Below are 19,028 nucleotides of genomic sequence, written 5' to 3'. Positions count from 1 at the left end.
ATCAAACTGGTATCAAATTTTACTGTTCATTTGGGTTTCCTTTCTTTATCTTTTTCTTTGATTTTGTGATTTTTTTTTCTCTCTGTGTAGCCCTGGCTGTCCTGGAACTCACTTTGTAGACCAGGCTGGCCTCGAACTCAGAAATCCATCTGCCTCTGCCTCCCAAGTGCTGGGATTAAAGGCGTGCGCCACCACGCCCGGCTCATTTTGTGATTTTTTAAAAAAAATTTTTTTAAGACAGGGTCTTTTGGGATAGTTCAGGCTGAACTCAAACTCACAGCAATCCCCCTTCCTCGGTCTCATCTTAGAGATTACAGGACTAAACTGTCATGTATGGCTCCCATATTATTTTACATGTGATCCACATACGTTTGATGACTGGCTGGCCGTCTTGTCACATTACAAACTCGATATTTTCGTTTCATCTGTCCACAGTGAGTCACCTCAACTTTAAGACCTGAAGAGGAGGGAGGGAGGGAGGGAGAGAGAGAGAGAGAGAGAGAGAGAACCTAAAATATCAGTTTTAATTAAAATCATAGTTAAGAAACTAGATTCAAATATTGTCTTTAAAAAGTCAACGAGTGGCAGGGCATGGTAGGACACATCTTTAATCACAGCACTCAGGAGGTAAAGGAAGGCAGATCTTCGTAAATTAGAGGCCAGCCTGATCTATAGAGTGAGCTCTACAACGGCCAGAGATATGAAATGAGACTCTGGTTTTTTTGGTTTTGTTTTGTTTTGTTTTGTTTTGTTTTTTAAAGTCAATGAGTGCATTACTCTGGAAAGAATTCTCATGCAGATAATAGAGATTTGTCCACATACATGAAAAGTTAAAAAAAAAATACAGAATAAGAGTTACAAGAATATGGCAACAATTTAATCATAAAGAGGCAAAATGTCTAAGCTAAGTAAGTTAAATTAGGCCCCAGATGGTCTAAGATGTTCAACCATTTTTTTTTTTTTGAGTCAGGGTCTCTACACAGCTCAGATTAGCCTTGATCTTGTGATCTTCCGGCCACAGGCTCCTGACTGCTGAGATTCCAAGCATGCAATACCAGGTCTGGCTACATAACTGACCTCTAATTCACTCATTCAGTAAGTTTGTATAAGTACCAATATGTTCTGGTGTGTATTTTCAAGTCTAAGTATACACTGACTAACACAGCTAAAGAACTTATCCCAAGTCCCACTGCTAGGACGACGTAGGCTAGGAAGAGAACCCAGGTCTGTGGGGCTCAGGTCCAGATGACACACGTACTGTGCTACACTCAAGTCACGATGACATTATCATGAATACCTACCCCTGATTTCTTTGGTAAACTTGACACGCTGGGAGTCTGTTAGAGGTTTCGTCTGCTCATTGATGTTCTGAATGTCTAAAACCTCACACATGAACTCAATGATAGGTTGAGCCCGGTAGAAAGCAGTTGCAGATACTAACAAACAGAGAAAGGGTACTTAAGCATCAAGGCAAAGTGAAGGACCCAAACTAAACGAACAAAAAGCAGAGTTAGCAGATGGAGTTCCAACCCACCATCAATATTGAGCATCATATTCCACATGGCAGGTCTCACAGACTGATGAAAGCCAAACCAAACCTCTCTGCCCCCTCCCAGAGGGTGGTAATAACCTTCAGGAGGTGAGAAAAAAGACCGGCCTACTGGAGTGTACCTGAAGAGACAAAGGTTTGAATACTTCATGCAAGACATTTGGACATCAGTTTGAGAACTGAAATCAAGGTGGAATGGTGATTTATGTTGGAACTCTTGTATGGCTAAGAATTATCTGTCAAAAAGGCTGATATTTGTGGGAAGGGATCCAAAGTAAGGTACTGACCTCATAGAGGGGAGATGCCTTGTAATCACATCAAGTGCTTGTACTGAGTCATCTGGGACTTCATTCAGGTGTCCTGCTAAAGCTTCTAAAAGCAGCTGAAGGCTCACAACTGACACCCACTGCACAGACACTTTGAAAGTTTGGTCTTTACCCTCACCTGGGAGGGTCACCTCCATATCAATCTAGGGAAAATACATACATACAAACAGGTTTGTAATGGTTGTAGGAAAGACCCCAAGAATATTCCATATGGCATATGCATAATGGATATTTATCTTAACACTTTTTATAAATGCAGACCACTGGAAATTCAATTTTCAGTAAGTAAATAAATAATTTAATAGAAAGTATTGTACAATAATTAAAAATAAGGGGCCAGAGGGATGGAATCGTAGGTAAATGCTATGCCACCAAGCCTAATAACCCGAGTTTGATCCTGGGCCCCACATGGTAGAAGGAGAGAAACAAATCCCACAAGCTGTCCTCTATCTTCCGTATGAAAGGCAGGCATTCATGGCAGGCATGAACCCATCATACATACATACATACATACATACATACATACATACATAATACATACATAAATACACAAAGGTAAATAAATTAAAAATTTAAAATAAATAAATAAGGAAAACACTACATTGCAGATGAACTTTATAAGCATTATGCTAAGTGAAATAAACCGAACATGGAAAGACAAATACTGATGACTCTACTTAGATGAGATACTCAGAGTGGACAGAGTCACAGAAACAGAAGGTAGAATGGTGGGCTCCAGAGCAGGGAGGGATGGGAACTACTGCTTAGTGGGTAGAGTGTTTCTGTTTAAGATAACAGAAAAATTCTTGAGTAGATGATGGCTACAAGAATACAACAATGTGAATGCTCTTAAGAACAGAGTGGCTGGGGCTGGAGAGATGACTCAGCAGTTAAGAGCACTGACTGCTCTTCTGGAGGTCCTGAGTTCAATTCCCAGCACCCACATGGTGGCTCACAACCATCTGTAATGGGATCTGATGCCCTCTTGTGGTGTGTCTGAAGACAGTGTTGGATCTCCCGGAAGTGGATTTACAAATGGTTATGAACCACCACGTGGGTGCTTAAGAATTAAATCCGGGTCCTCTGCACGAACAACAATGGTTCTTAACCACTGACCATCTCTCCAACACTACCTTTTTAAATTTAAAAGTACTTCTTGAAAGTCAATGTTTAGAATATTTTCTTCCTTATCTTTTTTTGTGTGTGAGTGCAGGTTCCCACGGAAGCCAGAAGAGAGAGATGGACTTTCCTGGAGCTGAAGTTATAGGCAGTTGTGCTGCCTGATGTCAGTCCTGGGAACCAACCTCAGCCCTTGGAAACAGCAGCAGGAGCTCTTAACTGCTGAGCCATCCTTCCGTACCTTCTCCAAACGCTTATTACATCTGTTTATTTATTCATTCCTTTATTGTCTGGTACAGTTTGTTTGTATATGCTCTGCCCAGGGAGATGGTGTGGCCCTGTTGGAATATGTGTGTCACTGTGGGGGTGGGTTTTAAGACCCTCATCCTAGCTGCCTGGAAGCCAGTATTCTGCTAGCAGCCTTCAGATGAAGATGTAGAACTCTCAGCTGTGCCTGCACCATGTCTGCCTGGACACTGTCATGCTCCTGCCTTAATGATAGTGGACTGAATCTCTGAACCTGTAAGCCAGCCCCAATTAAATGTTGTCCTTATAATAGTTGCCTTGGTCGTGGTGTCTGTTCACAGCAGTAAAACACTAACTAAGACAATGAGTATATACATGTACATATTTGTAGATGAGTATGTAGTATGGCACATGTGTGGATATCAGAGGACAACCTGTGGAGTCTCCTCCCACCATATAGGTTCCCAGGGATAGAATCCAGATTTCCTGGCTTGGATTACACTACACCCACCAAGCCACTTCAGAATCCCTAATGTTAAAATATTACGGGCTTACAATACCCTATAACTCCCGCTCCAGAAGATTTGATGCCCTCTTCTGACCTCTGTCAGAACCATATGTACATGTCTACAAACTCACACACAGTCATTTGCATAAATATAATTAAAAGATATAATTTTTCACTGTTTTGTTTTGTTTTGTCTTGTTTTGACTCAGAGTCTCACTATATAACCCTGGCTGGTCTGGAATTTCCTAGGCAGACCACACTGGCTTGGAACTTGCAGAGATCCTCCTGCCTCTGTCTCCTAAATGCTGAGATTGGAGATGTGCACCACCTTACTTGGCACTTTTTTTTACTATTAAAATACATGCTAAAGAGTGCGCTGTGGTACTACTCTCCTAAGTGAAGCTAGGAAAACCCTGTTATTACATTTAGGCAGGCAGTACACTGTTCAAGTTCACTGTGAGTGTGAAAAATATGGACTATATGTGAAGTCAGTGTAACTGCAGGGCTCCTTACGTCTTGCTCTTGCTTCCTTACCAGCGAAGACACAATGACTGTGGGAAGTGTAACCAGTCTATCATCACTGTCCCAAGAACTGAGGTGAAGGAGGCTGTGAGTGGCTCAGTGGTTGAGCAGTCACCACCATGTGTGCTGCCCCACAGCAAGAAGAAGAAGAGCAGCAGGAAGAGGAGGAAGCTTGCCAAGTGCTCAGCGAGAAAACGTGCCTGCAACAAGCTTGACTCTTCAAATTCCATCTCTGGAAGCCACACGGGGACCAACTCACAAGCACTGCGGCATGAGCACGCCTCGCAGCGGTACTGAAGGAACAAAAGTACTGACGGTGACCCAGAAGGAAGGCCTCTGCCATCTGCAGCTGCCACTGAGTAACCTTGAGTGGCCCCTGCTGGGACTTACCCTATCCCGTCCGATTGGCAGTGGGTGTGCTGTGTACATGTTTCTTTTGCCATCGTAACCAGGCTGCCGATCTCCAAATATCTGCATCTTGAAGTGCCGCACCATAGTGTCTACCACCTCCCTTAACAGTAATGGAGACAGAGGCAGTTAGCTTTGAGAAATGATCAACAGAAAGCTGCTCCACGCTTTCATCTTGACTCTGTGTGGTGCCACTAGAAAAAAAGCCAAAAGTCACAAAGATGACTCAAGTAATGAAGAAAACAAAATAACTTAAAGAAGGTAACAACAAATGGGCACAAGTGGGCACATAGAACACACCTGCAATCCCAATGCTGGAACGGTGGAGGCAGAAGATCAGGAGTTCAAAATCCTCCTTGGCTAAATACTGAGCTTGAGACAAGCTTGGACTACATGAGACCCAGTTTCCAAAAAGAAAGAAAGAAAGAAAGAAAGAAAGAAAGAAAGAAAGAAAGAAAGAAAGAAAGAGAGAGAGAGAGAGAGAGAGAGAGAGAGAGAGAGAGAGGAAGAGAAGAAAAGAGGACCAATGAGATGGCTCAGCAGATAAAGCTAACCCCAGAACCTATAGGTAAATGAAGAAAACCAATTCTCTCCAGTCATTCTCTGACCTCCACACATGCCACAACACACACACACACACACACACACAAATAAGAATGTAAAGAAAGTAACTATAGCTTCGTAAGAATAATATACTTAAGGCATCTAAGCTTTGTGTGGATGTTTACTACTAAATGATGTTTCTTATAAAACCAGAATCCTTATCAAGAACGTTGGTCTTGGGGCTGGAAAGACGACTCAGCAGTTTGAGCCCTGACTGCTCTTCCAGAGGTCCTGAGTTCAGATCCCAGCACCCACATGGTGGCTCAGAACCATCTGTAATGGGATCTGATGCCCTCTTCTGGTGTGTCTGAAGATACAACGGTGTACTCATATGCATTAAATAAAAAAAAAATAATTCTTTTAAAAAAAGAATCTTAGAAGGTCTTAGAATAAAGAATAGAACTCAGAAACTTGTAAATCAATATATCCAAGATGCATGGTATTCAAATGAGTAGGTCAACCCCCTTTTCTAATGCTAATGTTTATTATTCTGCATACTACCTTGTTTTATTCCAAAAAGTTCCTAGATAGTATAAACAAAAAATGCTATTAAATATTCTCACTCCAAAAGAGATTACCGATCTAGTTTGTATTAGACAGAAATCTCAATTAGTCACGCCTGGCTCCATTTCAGTCTTGCATACAGCGGTTTACTCTGTGCAGCTCCTCAAGTAAATGGCCTGGAAACTGGAATATGTAACACAAGACACAGACGGATCCGAGTTCACAGTGTTGTCAGTGCTAAAGCCAGTGAAAACTGCCAAAGCTGATGTCAGGACACTTTTGAAAGAGACCAAATTCATTACATACAGATCCAAGCCGGGCAGTAGTGGCTCATGCCTTTAATCCCAGCACTTGGGAGGCAGAAGCAGGTAGATTCCTGAGTTCAAGGCCAGCCTGGACTACAGAGTGAATTCCAAGACAGCCAGGGCTACACAGAGAAACCCTGTCTGGAAAAATGAAAAACAAACAAACAAACAAACAAACAAAACAGATCCAAAAATCTGATCAGCATCTGAAAGATGTAGAAAAGATCTTGCAGAATGACAAACATATCTAGTACTGGACTGTGTGCCCGAGGACAGGAGGAAACTAATCATGGCCTACGTTGATGACCTGGATCGCCGCGGTCCGCCCCCTCCTCCTACAGCATCAGAGTCCACTAGACGATCAACAAAACAATTCTAAATACCCTTCCATGGGCTTGCTGTTAATTGAAAATGCTTACATGGCCAAATTTTCAGGTTTTTACAGATATGTGCATTGGTCAGCCTATTGCAAAACCACCTGACGAACAGAAGGAGAAGCGGTCGTGGGCAGTCTCGGGACAGAACACTGAAAATAGTTAATGCTTTTCTTTGTGTCGCATGACTGACATACATACTCAAATATAGGTTGTCTGTAGTAAATTTAAAATCTCGAAGCTAAAAATCATCTTTTCATAAGTTGTGGAAGCCAGTGACTTGGTGATGTTCTTATTAGCAGTGTTACTCAGCAAGACAGGAGAATTTGTGGTAGGAGCTCGAAAATACCACAGACACCAGGAAAACTGAAGTTGGAATTTGTTTTTTATTTTGTTTTTTTAAGCAGGCAAAAGAGAAAACCGTGAATTGAATTCTTCCAGAGACTATGAATAATATAAGGACATACTTTTAGCTTTGTCTCTAAAGAACAGTTTAGTTGTATTTGTTCATGTATGTGCTTTGATTCTCCCCTCTGGAGTTACAGGCCAAGTCCTGTTTACCCTAGGAGAAGATGTATTTAGTAATTTCTTTTCAGGTATGAACCACATTTATAACTAACATATTGGCCAGAATGGAATCCTGGTTTAAACATTCTTTATTCTCCACTGAATGATCTCTACCAATATTCTCAATTAGATAACAAAACTCCCTTTCTGGGTGTTCCTGTAAACTACTCCTGTTTGAATGTTTGAACTTTTGTTTCTAAAAAGTTTAATTTTAAGATGTTTGAATGCTGAATTTATGTACTTGAACTACAATAAACCAACCCATTTGTGTATGTATGTATATATAGATATAGTTAGATAGATAGAGATATATAAGTATATCTATATACTTATAGGCCAGCCTGGTCTACAGAGTGAGTTCCAGGACAGCCAGGGCTATACAGAGAAATCCTGTCTCGAAAAACCAAAAGAAAAAAAAAAAAAGATAACTCTGTGTGTGTGTGAGTGTGTATGAGAGAGAGTGTGTGTGTGTGTGCATGTGTGTGTGCACATGTACTCTCTAAGGAGGCCAGAAGAGGGTACTGGATCTCCTGAAGCTGTAAGATACCCCATGTGGGTCCTGGGAACCCAGCTCCAGTCTTCTCCAAAAGCAAAAGGCATTCTTGACTATCTCTCTAGCCCCTACCTTACCAACCTTATTAAGCTCCATGTTTGTGAACTGTATCCTAACTCAAATATCACAGCCATCAAAACTATAAGTGAAATCAGTAGGAAAGCCACACTTATAAACAAATCATGAGAAAGAATGGTAGATAGAGAAATGTAATCTAATATAGTCTCACTTTTTAAAAAGCTAACTTAAGAGCTGCGCATTCTTTCCATATTAGAAGAGGATAATTTCTCAGTTTGTATTCCTTATTTATTTATTTTGAGACAGGGACTCATGCAGCCTAGGCTGACCTTGACCTCTCCCTAGTGTGGCGATGACACCTGGTTTGTGAGATTAAATCCAGGGGTTTGTGGATACTGACAGGCATTCTCCTACTGAGCTACAGTTCTGGCCCCATCCCTGCTTTATTTTTCATTATGATATGTTTTATTTGCTGATTTATCAAGTTTTGCCCATTAGCATATGGACATCTCAAAGCCCCAAACATCAGTCCTCTCCCAGGCCTAGAAGGTCGTTTCCCTGTTCTACACCTGCTTAGTTAGGAAGGCTCCAGGACAGGCTCCTGCAGCTCACTCCTGGGCACCTGTGTGTGTGTGTGTGTGTGTGTGGTACCAGCCAGCCTGTCAGCTGAGCACCAGCGTTTTCGCTCCTTCTTTTTCTTTCTCTTTCTTTTCTTTGTTTTGGTTTTCCGAGACAGGGTTTCTCTGTGTAGCCCTGGCTATCCTGGAACTCACTCTGTAGACCAGGCTGGCCTCAAACTCAGAAATCCACCTGCCTCTGCCTCCCAAGTGCTGGAATCAAAGGCGTGCACCACCACTGCCCGGCCTCTCCTTCTTTTTCTAATCATATTCTTTCAGGGTTTTCAAGAAGCTAGCTCATCTCTCAAGAGAACTTCATGTATTCAGTGTGCCCATTTTCTTGGCAAGATTCTTGTGGAGGCCTACACCTAGCCCTCAGGGCTGTTTGGAGTCTTACTCTCTGTAACCATGTTCACATCCTACCTGGATCTCATTCAGTATTGTGCTTTACCAACAACATACTCATGACTCTCAAATGCCTACTTTCAGTACACATCTCCCCTAAATCTAATTTCACATATTCTGTGATCTAATAAACACCATGACCTTAGCATGTCTAGCGTATCTTGGGGCTAAAGAGGTAACTCAGCAGTGAACAGTAGTTAAGATTCGATTCCCAGTTGGGCCGCTCAAAACTGCCTGTAACTCCAGCTCCAAGGGAATCTGACATCCTCTTCTGGTCTCCATGGGCCAGGACACACACACACACACACAAATAAATAAATAAATAAATAAATAAATAAATAAATAAATAAATATTTAAAGCACATGTCCTCACTCAGAAATTTAAAACTAGAAGATCTGAATTAAAAAACATTGTAAATCAATGCTTGTCTGGGCTGCATATCAAGACCCTGTCTCAAAAGATGAGTGATCTCTCTATCTGGGCTGAACAATCACGGGCTTATACAACACTAAACTATACCAGAAAGCCAAATTATTGCAGTATAATTTTAATTTTTAAAAGGATAAAGCAAAACCAAAAAAACCTCCCTAAACATCGCCACATAGCTCAGTTGGCAGCAATGCTGGAGTCTTCGGGTCGGAGGCTGCTGGAGTCAAAAGACCACATGGAGGCAGAGACAGGGAAGCGAGTGTGTGCGTGCTTTTGCTACAGGGCATCTTCATATGGGCAACCTGACCACACCCACCAGCCAGGTCACTTCATCAGACCCTCTTGACTAATGCTAGAAACAAGCAGGGCTTCTCCTGGAGCTTTCTTCAGTCCTTTTTTTTCAAGACAATCCTTACATCATGATGCTAGCTATCATGTACAGTACAAAGCGATAACATCTAAACCTCCAGATAACTCTACTTCCCATACACTGACAGCTTCACCTACTGTCATAAACTTCTGGTACCTTTGATTGATGATGACCAATGTTCACTTTATCAAAGACCAGGTATTTACTGATAGATCAATGCTATATCCAGCAGAGTTACCAGGACAACCGAAAAGGATCATGGCATACACTTACTACTAGGGTAAAACAATGCCTACCTGCTGAGAGACTTCCAAAGACAATACGATACTTAACACACTGTCTGAACTATATGCACTTAAAAGTCTACTCTTTCTGATTCTTACCTGTTGACTCTACGAGGCCGTTTTTCTGGTTTAATATCCACATCATAGTGATACACATCTATTTTAGGGATCTGAACCTGAAAATGATTGGCTAACAGTCGAATTGGTTTCCCAACGGTTCCAAGGCCAGGACGCCGAGGTGGCTGGAAGAGGCTGGCTGGAGGTCCTAAAGAGATTGAAAAAACATATATTGTGCTATTTGGTAATGAGAGGAATAATGACAGTTAAAATTATTGAGGTCTTACTTATCCCTGAACATGTTCTGATATTAAAAAAAAAAAAAAAATCTTGGATCTGAAGCTGAGGCTCAGAGGCTAAAAGCACTGGCTGCTTTTCCAGAGGACTCGGGCATTGTTCCCAGAATGACAGCTTACAACAGTTTGTAACTCCAGTTCTAGGGGATCCAATGCCTCTCTTCAGACCTTCATGGGCACCAGATATACATGGGATACATTCCTGCATGCAAAACACTCACACACATAACTTTTAAAATAAATATGTCACATTTTAATTTTTTATGCATATTGGTGTTTGGCTGCATGTGAGGAATCAGATCCCAGAAACTGGAAATACAGACAGCTGTGAATTGCCATGTAGGTGCTGGGAGCTGAACACATGTCATCTGGCAAAATTATATACATTAAAAAATAACATGTAGGGGCTGGCGAGATGGCTCAGTGGCTAAGAACGCCGACTGCTCTTCTGAAGGTCCCGAGTTCAAATCCCAGCAACCACATGGTGGCTCACAACCATCCGTAACAAAATCTGATGCCCTCTTCTGGAGTATCTGAGGACAGCTACAGTGTACTCATATAATAAATAAATAGATCTTAAAAAAAAGACTTCTTTTAAAAAAAATAATAACATGTAGCCAGGCATGGTGGCATGGTTGTACACACCTGGGATGCTAAGGGAATATACTTAAGAGCTCAAAGACATAACCCTGTCTCAAAAAATAGCAATAGGGGCTGGTAAAATGGCTCAGTAATAAAAGACTTTACTGCCAAGTTTGACAACCTTATTTTAATACCCAGGACTGACAGCATCATAGGAGAGAACTGACTCTAATGCATGCGCGCGCGTGTGCACACACACACACACACACACACACACACGCACGCGCACACACACACTGAATGCATTAAAATAATAAGGGGATTGGAGAGATATCTTAGCCCTTAAAAGCACTGCCTGCTCTTCCAAAGGACTTAGATTTGATTCCCAGAACTCACAACTATCTGTAATTCCAATGACAGCTCACAACTATCTGTAATTCCAATGAGAGGTGAGCTGATGCCCTCTTCTGGCTGCTGTGGGCACCAGCTATGCACATGGTGCACAGACATACATGGAGGCAAGAGACTCAAACAGACAAAATATGATTAGTAAAATTTTAAAAAATAATTATAATACAAAATAAAACCAGGAGCCAAGTAAGATGGTGTTTATTTAATTCTGGCACCTCATAGGCAGAAGCAGGCCAGCCAGAGCTACAAAGTGAGAATCTGTCTCAAAAAAATAAATAAATAAAACAAAAATAGGGGCTGGTGAGATGGCTCAGTGGGTAAGAGCACCCGACTGCTCTTCCGAAGGTCCAGAGTTCAAATCCCAGCAACCACATGGTGGCTCACAACCATCCGTAACGAGATCTGGCGCCCTCTTCTGGAGTGTCTGAAGACAGCTACAGTGTACTTACATATAATAAATAAAATAAATATCTAAAAAAATAAAATAAAAAATAAAGTGAAGAAACTGACACTTTGTAAAAAAAAAAAAAAAATAGAAGCCGGGCGTGGTGGCGCACGCCTTTAATCCCAGCACTCGGGAGGCAGAGGCAGGTGGATTTCTGAGTTCGAGGCCAGCCTGGTCTACAAAGTGAGTGCCAGGACAGCCAGGGCTACACAGAGAAACCCTGTCTCGAAAAACAAAACAAAACAAAACAAAAAAAAAATAGAAAGAGGACAATATCAGGTATTCTCATCTATCATCTCCACCTTACATTTTTTTTTTAGATTTATTTTATTTTTTATGTGTATGAGTGTTTTGCTTTCATGTACATATGTGTACCACATGCCTGCCTAGTACCGTGGACACCAGGAGAGGGCATCAGACCCCTTGGAACTGGAGTGAACCACCATGTGGGTACTAGAAACCAAGCCTGGGTCCTCTACAAAAGCAACAAGCGCTCTAACCCACAGAGCCATCTCTTAGGTCCCTCCACCTTACTTTCCGAGACAACATCCCCCACTGAGCTGACCATGTGCTTTTTACATAGGTGCTGCAAATCCAAACTCAGGTTCTCCTACTTGCACTGCCATCTCCCCGGGGCCCACAGAGTATAGTAACATATGTTATACAATGAATAATCAAAACTCATCGTTTACTAGGCTATTTTACCACAGCTCTTTCTCTCCTGTCCCCTTCCCCTTCCCCTTTCCCTTTCTTCCTTCTCCCTCCTGACCCCTATCCCCCCCCTCAAAACTGAACCTCTGTTAACCTTCTTTGGGAAAGGACTTTGTAGACACAGCCTGCAGGCACTCATCTAACCAATCTCCCTCTAATGAGAATATCAAGTGGACACTGGCCTAAAAAATAAGCATCTTCTCCATTATGGATAGGCACTGAGCAAAGTAGGCTGTGGTTACAATGGAAAGTTACAAGTTCTCTTACTAAAGTGACATTTTACTGGCTGAGAAGCCACTAAAAAGGGAAAGCTTTGAAATACTTATCTGCTGTGGTCCAACATCACTTAAGGACACCACAGCAAATATCTTCATGGAAATTGTATTGACAAATCGCCATGTACTAATAGTTAAAGTATTGAAAAATCTCTTCACATATTCAATTTCTTGTTCATTTCCTCCTAAAGTCTAAACTTCAGAATGTAGTTCAGATGCAATTTTCTAAGGAAGATCTATCCCCTGAATACACAACACCCTGTGTGTAGGGTAGGATTTAGCTCAGGTGTAAGAAATCACCTGTGGACCAGCAAGATGGCACAGCAGGTAAAGGTACTTTGCTGCCAAACTCTTGAGTCTAATCCCTGTGTCCGCATGGTGAACGCAGTGAACTGATCACACACACACACACACACAAACACACACACCAAACATAATTTTTTGTTTTGTTTTGTTTTTTTGTTTTTCGAGACAGGGTTTCTCTGTGTATCCCTGGCTGTCCTGGAACTCACTCTGTAGACAAGGCTGGCCTCAAACTCAGAAATCCACCTGCCTCTGCCTCCCGAGTGCTGGGATTAAAGGCGTGCACCACCACTGCCCTGGCTTCCAAACATAATTTTTAAAAGGATCAAGTTGTTATATTGTCCTGTCTTCTGTACTAGACTTACACAAATTCTTAAAAAAAAAACTAGAATTTCAGTTCTGGTTCCCAAAACCAGTAAGCTGTATGAATTCCATACATGTGGAAGAGCAACCTTAAAGCCAGGTAGAAATCAGAAACCTCAGCCCTAATATGCAAAACGTGACAATTGTTCTTCAACAGTGCAAAAGCACGTGGCATATGAAATGCATCACTGGGATGCACTGGGGTGTGGTAAGGCAATTACCAATCAACCCAATGAAACCATGCAGATAAATCAGCCTTGCACAAAATACAAGTAAGCAATCACTGTAAAATAAAATTACAAAGAATCCAGCTTAAAAGGAGAAATTGGAAGCAGAATTGAATCAAATGAGTTCCCTAGGAAACAGATTTGTAACAGTCACTGGATCTAAGTCTCCCATTTCTTCCCTAGATTTCACAGGTCTTTGATTATCTATACTTCTCTAAAGTACTTAAATGGCAAAGGGATTGAAATAAAAGAGGTTAAATATAAGGTTGGGAGTACAGCTCATTGGTAAAGGATGCCCCTATAGATACAAGATACAACAAGATACAAGATATAGATACAACACCCTAGGCTGATCCTTAGCATAAAAAAAAAAAAAGAAAGAAAGAAAGAAAGAAAGAAAGAAAGAAAGAAAGAAAGAAAGAAAGAAAGAAATGTGGGCTGGAGAGATGGCTCAGCAGTTAAGAGTACCAACTGCTCTTCCAGAAGCCCTGAGTTCAATTCCCAGCAACCACATGGTGGCTCACAACCATCTGTAATGGGACCCAATTCTGGTCTGTCTGAAGACAGCTACAATGTACTCATATAAATTAATAAATAAATAAGTAAATCTTTTTTAAAAAGTAGAGTAAACTATTTTATGTCTCTTTTTTTTGACACAAGAAAGTCAGGTGAGTGACCACTTCTCTAAATAACCATAGATTTTTATTTAGAAATGATATGCTAGCCGGGCAGTGGTGGCACACGCCTTTAATCCCAGCACTTGGGAGGCATGAGCAGGCAGATTTCTGAGTTCAAGGCCAGCCTGGTCTACAGAGTGAGTCCCAGAACAGCCAGGATTATACAGAGAAACCCTGTCTCAAAAGACCAAAAAAGGAAAAATTATATTTTAAAAATTTTACTTCAAAAGCCAGTTTCTTTGAGTTAGGCAAACTATCTAACAACTATCTACTTAATAAAAAAAACATAGTAGCTGAGCCTCAGGAACCAAACGATCTGGATTTGAGTTTGGTTCTAGTATTACCATTTCCTAACTGTACAGTATCAGGCTATTATTTCCGAGTTTCTCTATAGTTCAGGTTCCACTTTTATAAAACAGGGGTAAGTGGTAATAATAGCATCTATCTCACAATGCTATAGTGAGGATTCCAGGAGATGACGTCCACAAAAGGCTTAACAGTACTTTGTAATAGTTATGCATTCAATAAGTGTTAGCTATTGTAACAGCTGCATAACGGTCAGAGTTAATAATGCTCACAGATATTCGGGTTTTATATTGGGAGCGTCTGTAGGACTTTGGACAGTCAAAAAATTACATTTTCTGAAAACAAGATGTTTATGACTTAACTCAGAATGAATGAGATCAGCCTTGAATAAAGAGGGTGTTAGAGTAAATATAAGATGCCCCACACTTTGGCCCTCATTTTCCCACAGAGCTATGAGTCTCGATGAAGTCATTTATACTCCTCGAATCTCATTTCTTCATTTGTAAAATGAAAATAGATAAATGCTTTGTCTACTTCTCAAAGGATCAAATGGGTTAATAGGATTTGCTCGTCTGTTTGGTTAGCTGGTTTGTTAAATGGTTGGCTGGTGAGGTTTATTGTTGTTGCTGTTTGTTTTGATAGCTTCTTCCTCAGTGACCTAGGCTTTGGACTCCGTAATCCCTCATCTTCAGCCTTCCAAGTGCTGAGATCAAGTTATAAGCCACCCAGTACAGCTCAAATGAGCTCATAATTATTAAACTATCTTCTTAGAAAGAATTATTTATTTTTGTATGTGTGTACATATTTTTCTTGCATGTGTGTCCATGTACCACATATATGCAGTGCCCACAGAGGCCAGAAAAGGGTGTTGGCTCCCCTGGGACTGGAGTTACAGGCAGTTGTGAGGCACTATGTGGGTGCTGGGAATCCAACCCAGGTTCTCTGGAAGAACAGCCAGTACTCTTAACCACTGAGTCATTTCTCCAGCCCATATAAAAGTATTTCACAAGTTATAAAGTACTAAAAAGGACTGGAGGGCTGCTGCTCAGTGGTAGGACATTTGCCTATTATTCGTGGGTCTCAAGCACTACAAAAACAAACATAAATAAACAAGCCAACAACTACGAAAAGCATGCAAAAATTAAGGTACTAATCACTATAACCAAAATGAATGAGATGATGAACCTGGGCCATGACAGAGGAGTGAGCAGGACTAAGAGGCCTCCCAGGGATTGCTAAAGTGCAGAGGACCCAACACACTAGAGCTAGGCCCTCTCTAATGGAAGCAAAAGTGCTTCTTAAGTTCTAAAAACAGCCTAGAAGTAACATCCCACCAAATCCATGGGCTCCCTCTGTTCCCAGTCCATGCTCAACAAGTAACTGGTAGTACTCGTTAGTAACTGAGTTTCTAAGGTGGATACCAAGAGTCTGCTATAGGGCACACAGGAAAACATTATTCAACGAAGAAGATCTATGTAAAATTTTGGCTTAAATCATTGATGCCTTTTAAATAGGGTGAATGAATATTCATTTTCTACAAATCCAGCATTTCTGAGTAAACTTCCAAGTCCTCTAACCTGCAAAAACCAAAAGCAAAGCAAAGAGGGTGGGCAGCTGGTTTCCTAGGCAGCTCCTTAGTGAGTCTTTCCATGAAACTCAGCTGTACGCACAGTTACATCATCTCTTTCCATTTCAGCTAATAACTGCAACAATTGCTTCAGTTTTAAGTTACTCATGGGACGGAAGAAAAGAAACATTTGTTGAACATCTGTACTGAACTTGACAGGACTTTGCACAAACGTCAGCTTTCATTCTCACACTGTCAGTCTTATAGCACATTAGCCTTGTCTTAGAGAAGAGGAAACCGAAGTTCACCATAAGTAAGTTGTGGGGAAGTGGAGGTGGGGGTTGGGGGATAACCCAAGTATGAAATTACTATATTAGTTTTGAATAGAAGTTTGGTACAGTCCTAAAGCCATAAGCATCCCTTTATCTATAGGAACATGTCTGAAATAACAGCACAATATGCTGAGGTTTATCAAATATACATAACAATATATTTGACAATCTGTAACAAACCAATGTGTTTTTTTTCCCTTTAGAAACAGTCTATGTAGTCCAAACTATCTTCAAGCTCTTACTCTTCCTCAGCCTTCCAAATGCTGAGATTATAAGTATGCACCACTAGAGCAGGCTCAAACCTGTTTGTTTATTTTATAATCAGGATCTCAAGTAGCCCAGGCCTACCTCAAACTCACTTTGTAACTGAGACTGGCCTTGAACTCTGGAGCTCCCTGCCTCCACCCCAGAACTGTTTGGATTATAAGCATATGCCACCATGCCCAGCTAAGCCGATTTATTTTTTAAAGGCCTATGACATTTGATTATGTGGGCTTTTTAAGAAAACCTTAAGCAGCAAATAAAGATAGGATTTAATCACTCAGTTATGTAAATATGTTCCAAGTTAACAAACCTGCAAATTTTCCAAATGCAAAAAAAATAAACCTAATTTTCTATGAATTTAAAAAACATACAACTAAGTCTACTATGTAGACAAGGTTTGAATATGAAAACTAATTCCATCAGTGCCCCTAAATCTTGCCCTACTTAGCCAAGCCATTGGCAACCTGTTGTAGGGCTTGAGACAGGAGCACAAGGAGTATTCATAGAGTTTGGAACGCTTCCTTGGGTTGGAGCAGAGAGAGAGAGAACCAGGAGCCACCCATAGCCAGCAAAGAATCACAGTTTCAAAAACAAATTTTCGTTTGATTTTAACAGCCTCTGATAACCCAATTAAAAGGGGACGCAGGGCATTGATGACCGGGCTGGAGAGTATTGGCTTGTCATTCCACAGCACTCTGGGACTGACAAACTGACAGATACCAAACTTCAGGGTTTTGGAAAAAGAACGGGCATTCCTCCCTTTGGCTTTCAGGGTCATGAGTGAGTGGATCTCTCTTCCCCATCTAAGGAACCAGATGCCAATGCTAAAGAAAACAGGGATTCTGCCCCACACCAAGAAAACCCTTGACAGAAGGTAGAAGGCCTTCCAGGTTTCGGCCGGGCCTCGGCGTGCCCCAGACACACGGTCCCATTTGAGGCCCCAGCTAGCCTCGCGGCGACGGTGAACAGAAATCTAAGGTCCGAACAGGTCTGCCCTACCCCGGGGGACTCGGGTCACCTCTTGAGCCTCCCTCTCTTAGACGGGTCCCGAATAGACCTTGAGTCTTCAGCTGGGGCGTGGCCCCCGCCCCCCAGGGACGAGGGCATGGGACCCCTTCCTTCCCGGGGCCTGGCAGCCGGCAGCCGGGTCCGCGCGACGGTCGGGCAGCGACAGTCCCTTCCGCCGGTCTGTCTGCCCTCCCGAGCCCCAGGTCCGACCCTGGTCCAAACGCGCTCCTCACCGGGTCCCAGCGCCTCCATGGCGGCGACGGGGGCCGCCTCGCTCCGGCCCCCAGCGCCTCCCGCTCCGGGCCCCGCCGCCGCCGCAGCGTAACGCTTGCTCTCCGGAATATTGGCGCTGAAGCGGCGCCGCGAAGACGCGGGCGCTGGGCAGGGGGCGGCGGCGGCGCCCAGTCCGGGGACAGGGACCCGGCTCTTTAGCGGCTCTTCCGGCCTCAGCGACAACAAAAACAATCCCGGCCGCCGCCGCCGCCGCCGCCGCCGCCGCCGCCGCCGCCGCCGCCAGCTGGAGCGGGAGCGGGAGGCGGCGCGCGCCCACCGGGCGGGGAGGGGGCACCAGGCGCCTGCGGTCCGGGGTCCCGGCTAGCGAAGGGGGCGTGCGCGGCCCCGCACGCGCGGGGTCCAGCGAGTCTGACCGAGGCAGGGGGGCGGGGTGCGGCAGGGACGGGCGCGCGCCCTGGGGGCCGAGCCCAGAGGACGCGTCAGGCGCGCGCCCGCCCTTCCGCCAGCGGGCCCTCTCGCCTGCGGTCCCGCAAGCCGCTCCGCCGGTCCCCGCTCAGGCAACCTTCCTCCAAGTCGCCATCGAAAGAGCTGGATTCCAGTCCTTGATGACCCACAAGCCCTCCACTTCGTCCTGAGACTCACCTTAGGAACCTGTTCCCCATCGCCCCACCACCACCACAGATGACCCCTGGACACCTCAGGCACAACCGGTCCTTCAGTCACCTTCAGTCATTCCTCCTACCCCACCCCCACCCCCACCCGGGACACCACATATCCTGTCACCTTCCTTCCCTGTGCAGGGAAAGGAGGTTCTGTTTTGGGTCCCAAGACTGGTCAACATGTCACCAAGGCAGCAGGTAGCTCAGCGAGTCAAATATCATTAAAGTTTCCAGTCAGGACTTCCAGTTAAGACACGACCATAGGCTGTCTGGTCAACTAAAGGGGCAACGGCAGTCTATTAGTTAAAAAGGCACAACACTCTCATTCTAGTTTGCTGGAGCCCGCCATTGGGTACCACAGACGGTGTAGCTTAGTACAACAGAAATGCGTTTTCTCTCAGTTCTGCACACCGACAGTCTAATGAGATCAAGGCAATTGGGGGTGGGATTTTCTCCTTCGGTTGTAGAAGTCTGTCTTCCTGTGCTATCACACAGTCTTCCCTTGGTATCTTCTATCCAAACTGCTCCTTTTCGTTTTTGTTTTTGTTTTTTAATTAATTTATGTGTTTGAGTGGTTTTTGCCTGCATGCATGTGTTTGTGCC

At 43.2% G+C, this 19,028-nt stretch overlaps 1 protein-coding gene across 4 annotated transcripts in view; it reads right to left on the bottom strand.

The window, feature by feature from the left end:
* LOC110292285 (protein argonaute-4) overlaps window positions 1-18,480 on the bottom strand; it is a 44,755-nt gene extending 26,275 nt beyond the window's left edge. Inside the window, exons 1-7 of one of the 4 annotated variants that reach the window (XM_029476146.2) lie at window positions 18,409-18,480; window positions 9,808-9,973; window positions 4,661-4,781; window positions 1,837-2,018; window positions 1,535-1,671; window positions 1,302-1,436; window positions 370-457 (exon numbers count right to left, since the gene is read on the bottom strand). In XM_029476146.2, coding sequence (XP_029332006.1) covers window positions 370-457; window positions 1,302-1,436; window positions 1,535-1,671; window positions 1,837-2,018; window positions 4,661-4,765 — 647 coding nt within the window. In that variant the 5' untranslated portion in view covers window positions 4,766-4,781; window positions 9,808-9,973; window positions 18,409-18,480. Of the gene's footprint in view, window positions 1-369; window positions 458-1,301; window positions 1,437-1,534; window positions 1,672-1,836; window positions 2,019-4,660; window positions 4,782-9,807; window positions 9,974-17,542; window positions 17,723-17,765; window positions 18,035-18,408 lie in introns of those variants that run through there. The other 3 variants (XM_021159525.3, XM_085838949.1, XM_029476147.2) reach the window with 3 other exon arrangements.
* Between the last annotated feature and the right edge of the window lie 548 nt (window positions 18,481-19,028).

This window comes from Mus caroli, unplaced genomic scaffold (assembly GCF_978045245.1).
Source record: "Mus caroli unplaced genomic scaffold, Mus_caroli_1 scaffold_6, whole genome shotgun sequence".
Taxonomy (NCBI): Eukaryota; Metazoa; Chordata; class Mammalia; order Rodentia; family Muridae; genus Mus; species Mus caroli.
Note: the sequence above shows the minus strand (reverse complement) of the source record. Positions and strands in the feature narration are given on the sequence as shown.